Source organism: Perissodus microlepis, chromosome 7 (assembly GCF_051167445.1).
Source record: "Perissodus microlepis isolate ML-2025 ecotype Zambia chromosome 7, ASM5116744v1, whole genome shotgun sequence".
In the NCBI taxonomy this organism is placed as follows: domain Eukaryota; kingdom Metazoa; phylum Chordata; class Actinopteri; order Cichliformes; family Cichlidae; genus Perissodus; species Perissodus microlepis.
The window spans coordinates 36127909-36137266 of NC_140467.1; the positions used below are offsets into that span (position 1 = coordinate 36127909).

General features: G+C 37.0%; 1 protein-coding gene across 1 annotated transcript; it reads right to left on the reverse strand.

Annotated features, from left to right (window-relative positions):
• Positions 1–703: 703 nt before the first annotated feature.
• On the reverse strand, positions 704–9358 carry LOC146383534 (cystatin). The gene is made up of 6 exons (XM_084934834.1): positions 8416–9358; positions 7271–7303; positions 6885–7093; positions 3699–3850; positions 3500–3601; positions 704–3311 (listed from the first exon to the last, which is right to left on the reverse strand). The coding sequence occupies exons 3-6, from the start codon at positions 6970–6972 to the stop codon at positions 3216–3218; spliced, it is 438 nt and encodes a 145-aa protein (XP_084790960.1). The 5' UTR covers positions 6973–7093; positions 7271–7303; positions 8416–9358; the 3' UTR covers positions 704–3215.

Genomic DNA, 9358 nt, shown 5'->3' on the forward strand with positions numbered 1-9358 from the left:
TAGTTACTCTGTGCAGCCAAACATCGTTCCAAAGATGCCACACATGACAGGTTGAAAGTGGGGGAAATATGTCTAAGATGAATCATAAGATGACGAAAATGCCACTTTAATTAAATATAGCAATCATCAACAATGGTACAAACAAGATGACAAAGAGTGAATGCAATAATAGGCTACTTTAGGGGACAGATAATAGGAAAACTGGATGACAGGAGATAAAACCAGTAAATAAAAGTCTCTCTCATTTTGCTTCTCTGTGTCTGTGTGTGAAAGATGGAAAAATGCTTACAGATGGAAAACCTTGTCTTAATAGTTAAATAATGAATGTGAAATGAGGTGAGCACTGCAGTTTAGAGGCAAAGACTTTGTAATGGCTTGCCAGCCCACCAGACAGCCTTATATTACTAAGCAATGTTCCTCTGCCATGATGAATGACTAAATGAGAATAAACAGATGTTTTATTGTAGGATAGAGTTTCCATGTGCACCAGTTTCCAAGTGGTAGACTTTTAAGAAATGGAAAATGAGTGTTCCCAGTGGCACAGTTTTGCTGTTCCATCATGAAGGAGATCCATAGATGTTAGCTGTGCAAGCCCCAGAAGAGGTTTTACATTTCTGTTTTTGAAAATTGGGTTTTACTCAAGAGGAAGAATGTATTCTTATCCACTAAATGCAATTTTTCATTTAGTTCATTCATTTAATTTTCTTTTTATTAAAAAAAAAATCATACAAGTTTGTAGTTTTAACTGAGATAATATTGTACATGCAGAGCAAATATGTGATCTATGTAAGTGTCTGACAACTCTGGGTGTAAGCCACAAGTTTAAAGAGTGAAAGAGAGAGAGAGCATTTTAGCAATACAGATAAATAGATTATTAGTTGGGTTTATTAGCTTGTTTAACTGTCCATTAACAAACATGCACAAATGTCTAACCAGCCATTCACATGACAGCAACGGTCAAACTGGTTCATCAGAATTGAGAAGAAAAGTAATGGTTTCTCATTCCAGATAGATGTACACCAATGATTACAAACAGGGAACGCAGAAGAGCATCTCTGAATACACACACACACACACACACATATGTGTGTGTGTGTGTGTGTGTGTGTATTCGGAGACATGGGCCTCTTCTTTCTTCTTAGACTGATCTTGTAGTAAGTAAACAAGACAGTCAACCATTAAATTCTTATTTTTAATCTGTAATGTGCTATTATTGAGTGACTATTTAAGGAGGACCTGACATGATGACAATCAAGGTCAGCTTTTGTTATATAAAAAAAAATCTCTCATGAATCTTAGTTTGTATTAAAAAGCTAGTAAGATGAGACAATAAAAATGAAAACAAAAAAATGAAATTCTTCAATATTCATGTTTTGTTTTACTGCTAAAGATTCATTTGTGTCTCTGGAGGTGCGTCCACAAAAGAAAGGTGATTGAATATTCTTATCATGGGTCTTTAACTCATTTTATGACTCCATGCTTCTTCATGTTGGATAACTGAATCATTTAATTTTAGACGTGAAGTTTGAGGACACTCAACATTTAGGCTTAATGTCTAAAATTCTGGCAGCAAACAAAGGTAATCTTTATTTATTCAAAACAAAATGTTTCAGCTGCATCCTTAACTGCCCATACCATGCCTGTGGGCAGTGGCTTACTACCTACAGTGTTATTTTGCATTAAAAGTTAATTATTATACATATTGGCTGCTCAGATGAGATTTATTTCAACTTGTTTGAGGTTAATGATTCCCCCCTTTGTGGATTCAGATTTATCTTGAATCTAAGGAAGAAAAGGTTGCTAGCAGTTTCATTTATAAATCAAATTTCAGAACAATATCTAGAAAGTCTGACCATCCCATTATATTACATTTGGTTAAAATCTGATACAAAGGTCACAGAGATCTTGGACTGAAAACAGGACTGTCTCCAAAAATACCTCTGAGACAAAACAAGCTCATATCTCTGAAATGAACAATGATAACTGTTTCTATTCTTTGTTCAATACAGAATGCATTCAACTTGCATAAACAGGATACTGACAACTTACACACTATATGACTGCTCCTCTGTGATGTATCATAACTGTTTCCAGAAAAGTAGCAAAATGGTTTTGCTATTCTTTTTTTTTCTTTTTTTTTTCAAAGAAGTACCTCTGTTTATGAGTGCAATGGTAGCTTGTCTAGCTGCTAACTGTTACATTGTTTTCTACGTGGCAAGTTTCTGACTTCATCTCTTTGCATGTTGGTGTTGGGTGTGTATAGTACTGTGGTAGCAGCATCTGAATCACAGTACTCTTTAGCAGGAGAAAAATTAAATATACACTGGATTTTGGTTTATTCCTAGTTGTTGATGAATTTTAAGTGATGAAGTCATTTCTTAGGAATGACTTTGCATCAGTGCCTGGAGAAGAAACCATTACTCCCATTCCCGATCATTCTGTGCCAATAGGACAAACAGACAAAATGTCTAAGATTGATATAGAAAGGATCAATAAGTTATACAAATGCAGTGAGTACAAAAGGCATGGAAGAGACAACCCACTGTTTCCTAAAATGTATAATGGAATGCATCTCTCATTCCTCATGTATTTTTTCATTGGAAGATATTTCTACAGAAACAGGTGTAGGAGATGTTATTTCCGAATGTCAAATCATTCTAATGACTCATTTCCTATCCTTCTTTTCAGACATTTGACAGAGAAGAGAGATTGACTTGTGAAAAACTTCATGACCCGTGCAAAATGTCTAATCAGCTGATTTAGCTATAAAACAACAACAACAACAACAAAAACCATCAGTTAGATAAACATGAATAAATCATGAACACTTTGACTCTTACCTGCATGCATATGATTGAGTCTATTCTAAATAGCGCACAGTAATAACTAAATAACTGAATCAAGTTGACATTTTGCACAAATGGCACACACATAATTTTTTAAGCTAAAGTAAAATAGAAAAAGAAGGCATTTCAACCCATGAACCACAACCATGGTAAACCAAATTATAATTGCATTCTGGCAAACCTTTTTAATCTTTATTTAAAATTTATGATTTGTTCATTTTGAACAATCCTCCACATCCACCATGTTTAATGTGCTGCATTACATAGTATTGAAAATATATCTAAATTACAGAGACAGGAAATAAGAACACATAAATTTGCCATGGCGATAAGCCTACAAAAGCAATTCAAATTAAAGCTGTTCAAAGTTTAAACATTGTCTTTAACTTTCCTGCACTTTTGTTTCTGCAGCTCGTGTTTGTTGCTGCGGGGGTTGTAAGTCACCACAAAGCGGCACTTCAGATGCTGTGAAAGAGGAAACAACAATGAGCATTACATGAGAATCAAGAGGGAGCGTTTCTCTAGATTTCTGTTTTTAACTTAATATTTATTAATATTCAGCTTTTCACTTGTTTTGCATTGGAAAAAAATATTGTTGAGAGACTTTACAAACTTTACAGACTTTTACAAATGCAGACAAAGAAAACATTCACCTTTTTCACAGCACTGCAGCCCTTCAAGTCTTGGTTTTCAGACTTGGGACACTTGGTTTTTCCCATGACTGCATCAATCTTATAGTCGATTGTATTGGTCACCTACAAACATCAGCATACATAAATGTATATTTTACGCTGTAGTGGGATTGCAATAGTAAAACGCTGATTTATTTTGTTTGTGAAAGCTGATTCTAACCTGACTCTGAGCATCAGTCACTTCAATCAATTTGAACATTTTCTTGCCCTTGGGCTTTTCATTGAACATCTTCACAGCATGTTGAGCTGCCTCCTGAACCTCAGCTGAATCTGGATTCCTTTTAACCCAGCCACCCAGAAGAGGCTTGTTTTCTTTGATGAAATTAAACACACGAAAACACACAAACACTTAATTTACACAATTTCATCAAGATATCACATCAATGATTAAAAAAAATGATGAATGGATATTATTATGAGGATGCATTTCCTTATTGCACTAAACCGTGTGCCACTTAAAGCATCTGCCAATTTAGGAAATTATTAAAAGTACTTACCTTAGTAATCCTCTTATATCCTAATATTAACTTGGATCTGCTTCCATTTGCAAAGTCATACACTATGCCGAACTCCATATTTTAGTCCAGAAACCACAAAACCCTGCACTGAGCTCGTCTTATACTGCCAAACTACACTGACTTCTAGGCCAAACCAAGCATTGCTCATCAGAATCTACTGTAAAGCTCTACATGGCTCCTGCCTACATATATATCAGCGTGACTGAGGTATTATATGCAGATGCAGCCGACTTCTCATCTTTTCACTGCTCCACCCTCTTACTTTAAATAAGAAGTGAGCTTCTGATGTTGTGGAGACTAAACTTTGGAATATCCTTCTTTGGCCTGTCAGATCAGCTTAATCAGTGTTTTGTTTCAAATCACTCCTGAAACTAATTTCTCGAGGCTGACTTTCCTTTAATCCTTCCCCCATTATTTTTCCCCTTAATGTACATCTATTTGAGTACTCGGTGAGTAAAACAATCGTTTTCATCTTAACAGATTTAGCAAGGAGCTGCCCTTAAAACACAAGTTAAAGTTACACGCAAGGAAAAATGCAATTTTGTCAAATGTATGTCTGAAAACAAACACTCCAAAGTTATGAAAATGATAAATCACATTGCATTCCAAATTCTGCGTAAATTGCATCCATGCTGCAGATTTTACTGCACTATATATAATCTTCCTTACATACTAAGTACTGGTACTGAGTTTTCCTGATGGATTACTCGTTTATTATTTTTATTCCTTAACACTCTGCAGCTACAACTCCACCATGCCAAATTAAACAGCACTTGAGCAAGAACATCTGTATCTGTCTTCTCACTAAGGTAAACATGACTCACTGTAGCCAACCAGACTGCAGTACAGAGTCATCGAATATGGCACCATTTTGGTGCCGTTTTGACATTCAAAGACTTACTAAGAGGCAAAATGTAAGCACCCTGACTGTATGAATGGTTTTAAACAATGTTATTTATTACCATCCAAAGTATTCTGACCATATTATGCCATGCTGAGAAATCTGTAATGCAAGAACTGACACAGAGACACTGTGAAGCTTCAGCTGTCACTACAACTGCTATTTTATTCAGCATTTGTACACATTCTAACACTTTGTTAGCCCAGTGCATAACTTCACTCATGGTGCAACATCTCATTTCCACAACAACAACTGTAAGCCGTTAAAGAGCACAGTAGCATTGGAAGAAACAAGCGTATAACAGCTACGCAACCATAATAGCAAACACAATTCCCTTAAACTCCAACAAATACGACATCCAAGGAGCACAACAGAAGATCACATCTAGCCTCTCTCATCTTGCCACAAAAATATTTAATGACTATCATGTTTTTCACTATTAGCATTCGTATTTTTCTGTATTTTGTCTTGTTATTACCTTGGGTTGGTATCTGCATTTTGTTATTGTATTTTTTCTTCATCATTTGTATAAAAAAATACAGATGTGTATATGTACATTTCATCTCATCTTTTCTTTAATGCTGCAATAGTAGGCAATTTACTAATACATGTTTTTCATTGTGGCTAAATGTCATATGAATACACAAAGTCAAAGTAGCTGAATTGCAAATGTTTTGTCTGACTCGTTTCTAGACTGTTAGTCATGGTTCTCACACAGATGTCTACGCTCCAGTGCAGTCATTGTTATATACCTCCATTGTACTTTATAAGAATGGCTCCCATTTCAAGCCCAATGTTGTTTCTACTTTACTGTCACCACATGTTGAGGTACTAATCAGAATCCAAGAGACCGATTCTGTCGACCCATTTAAACGAATTTGTTGAAATAGATGGATGCCTCTCATAATGTATTTAGATGAAGTTTAAATTAACATAATAATATACTGGTGGCTGTTTTTATCCATGTAGGATTTGCATCTAAAGAGAAAGACTAATTCAGTTCTGTTCAACTGAGTTTTAGTTATATAGCCCCAAATCACAACAACCAGCCAACACTGCATGCATGATCTGTTGGGTCTAAATGGGCACTGAATTGGGATCAGACAGGGTAAAGAAAAACAACCTTTTCTAGGATCAAGTGCATTTAAAATGGGCTGACTTGAAAGGAAATGTGTCCTGTGGTTGGAAATCATGGACAGTAAATCTTTATTGGGTTGCTTGATTGTACATGCTGACACTATGTACGCTGGGCAACACAAACAGGTTTTGGAGCAAAATGATGCTGCCAACCAGACAAGATTTTGTTTTTTAACTAATCACTGCATGATTTACAACAGCATAACTAACTGTGTAATAAAACAGTCCTGTTGCTAAACTGGCCAGACCAATTGTTGCTCAGGACAAATGACATCCATCATCTGACAAAATAGACAAACATGATTTCAACAAAATTCCAGCTGATCTCATACAGTTTTGTTAAAAGGACAGATGTTACAACATAGGGTTAAACATCTGCAGATCCCAGCTCTTTCACAAAGCATGTTGCTGGTATTGGTTTTAAAATCAGTGCATACTTTAAGGAAACAATCAAATATTTTTTAACTAGACATTTATGTGATTTGCAAATATTTCACATATTTATTTTACACAGCTTCTTAACATTTTTGCAAATGTCCCTGTTGGAAAGTGATATTTTTTCATGAATTTATATATCCAGTGTAAGGCTCTTTTGAGCACAATAATAAATACAGCCACTTCAGTTGTCATGAAACTTCACGTTTAAAAAAAATAATGTTCGTGTATTAGATAGTATTTCTGTAGTATTGCCCCCAAAATTTCAGAAGCTATTTTTTCTGGCTTGCTTGCCTGTGACATTACTCCACATTTGCTTTTGCTTCTTATATTTCTTATCGATATAATTACTTACCGGCTATGACGACTTCCTCCACAAGCTGATCTCCCAAGCCCAGCTGGATAACTGATAGGCATATCAGCAGTGACAATGGAAGAGACATCTTTATACACCAAACTCTGCTGTGCTCCTCACAAGAGAAAGACTGGTTTCCAGAAAAACACTTCAGATGAGCAGAACAATTTACTTGTCAACCAACTTGCAGATGTCCCACTCGATTTGGTCTGTCCAAGTCCACAAAGAGAACACTCAAATGAGGACAGAGATAAAGAGGATTTACTCTAGAAATGAAACTTTAAATAATATAGCTGAAAGGAAAAAAGTACAAAGTACTATATATAATCCATATAGATTATCCATCCGTATAGTTTATGCTACAAAGAAAGTGGAAATATAAATACCTTTTTGTTAAAGAAGTTGAATACTGGTGAGTGCTGGAGCAACAGAGGGTGAAACAGAGAAATGTGAGGCAGGAGAGTGAAAGAGGGAGAGGGTGGCGTCAGTGAATGCCTGTGACTATTCAGCCTTTCAGCTGTGGCCTGTATAACAAGCCAGTGAAGACCACACCCAGCTAATACCACATATGACTGCATGCATAGATTTAACCTAGGGTGTGAATGCCAGAAAAGAAATATTCAAGTGGAAGAGTCAGTTCAGATAGGTGTCTGACGTGCATTATTGTGTGTATGTGCGCGCTCTGTTGTTTCTCTTTGAATGCATCGTGTGGGTGTGTAGTCTGTGTCTATTTAGATGTGCACATTTCCATCTTCTCATTTTGTTTTAAAGCACTGAATAAGCCACTTTGTGGAGATCCAACACAAGCCAGATGATGACATCAGTCGGCATACAGTGAGTAACAGTGAAAACCATGGCACACAGCAAAACCACATCAGGTCCAAAATATCTCTTATCATGGAAGAAACTGTTCTGAAAGTTTAGAATAGATTTGCCAATATAAGCAAGTGGAATATGCTAAGATTACTCACTTAGTGAGCTACACCAAGTAAAAAAAAGTAAAAGAAAGAAGGAAAGAGTGACATCTTGTTTTGTTGTTCAAGACCAGTAGCGGTTTTAGATACGGGCGACACGGGCGTTTTCGCAACGCAAATCTGCTTCCGAATTTTCGCGAGAGCCACAATCGCGGGTCATCGCGCTTTTCCATTGACTTTACATGTAAACCTGACGCTCTGTTCGCGTCTATCGCGTTCGGTGTGAACACACTGTAAGGGCGCCCTTCGTTTTAGTGATGCTCGATTCATGAACAAATCGTTCAATACTCGAGAATCACTTTACTGACTCGTGAATCATGTTTCACAAGCCCAACTGACTCATCCCTGTTTCTGTTAGCAAACTAATTCGCTTAGTAGAAATATATCTAGCTTATAATTAAAATTGTGGGGGGGGGGGAAACAACAGCCAGGTTCTTAACAAAAGCATTTCTGCTCTGAACTGGAAGAAAAAACCCTGAGCAGAAGCTCACATCAAGAAAATAGCTCCTCGGTTCACAGTAGCATCGCTCTGCTAACAGCACATTTGAGCTACTCACCCCCTCCCTTCCTGTGTTGAATAAGCGTAAGCAAATCACTCAGGACTCGCTCACCCCCTCCCTCCTGTGCTGAATCATAGAGCGAACGAATCACTCACTCACTCACTAACCCCCTCCCTCCTGTGCTGAAACGTAAGCGTAAGCGAATCACTCAGGACTCGCTCACCCCCTCCCTCCTGTGCTGAATCATAGAGCGAGCGAACGAATCACTCACTCACTCACCCCGCCCTCCTGGCTCACAGCTTCTTCTTCTTCTTGGTTGGCAACCAATGTTAAGGCGCATTACCGCCCCCTGGCTCACAGCTCAGTGGACATTTAGATGAGAAAATATATATTTAACACATTTAAGGAAAATACTAATAAAATAAAAATAAACAAAATAAATGTTTATTAAGCAATTTTGATAGGAAATTGCTTAATTTTAGAAATGTTTTTGCTCTTTTTTGCTCTATAAAATAGTTGTTTTTTTTAGAATCATTCATCTTAGCAGTGGGATTTACATGAAAAGAGAAACAAATTAAGTTTGAGTGAAAATGTAAATTTTTTGCACGCTCTGGTCAACTGACTCAGTGAATCAAATGACTCAAAAAATCCGATTCACTTTGGTGAGTGACTCATTAAAACTCGATTCAGTAAAAAGAATCAAATTTACCATCACTACTTCGTTTGCGAGGTGCGTCTGCTGCTTGCGGCGCAGGGAGGAGAGGGCGGGGCGGCGGGGGATTCTCTGACCGGCTGGAGCAGCATCTAATAACCAGCTCGCAAAATAAAACAAAATAAAAACAAACAACAACAAACACGAAAACACCAGACATTATGATACAGACTTATAATTTGCACCGATGTTTTTTCGAAATTCTATACACGAAAAGTGAGCGCGAGAGCCCTCGGTGCACCTGCTCGCTGTTGAAGTCAAAGTAAACTTTATTGTCATCTCCACTAC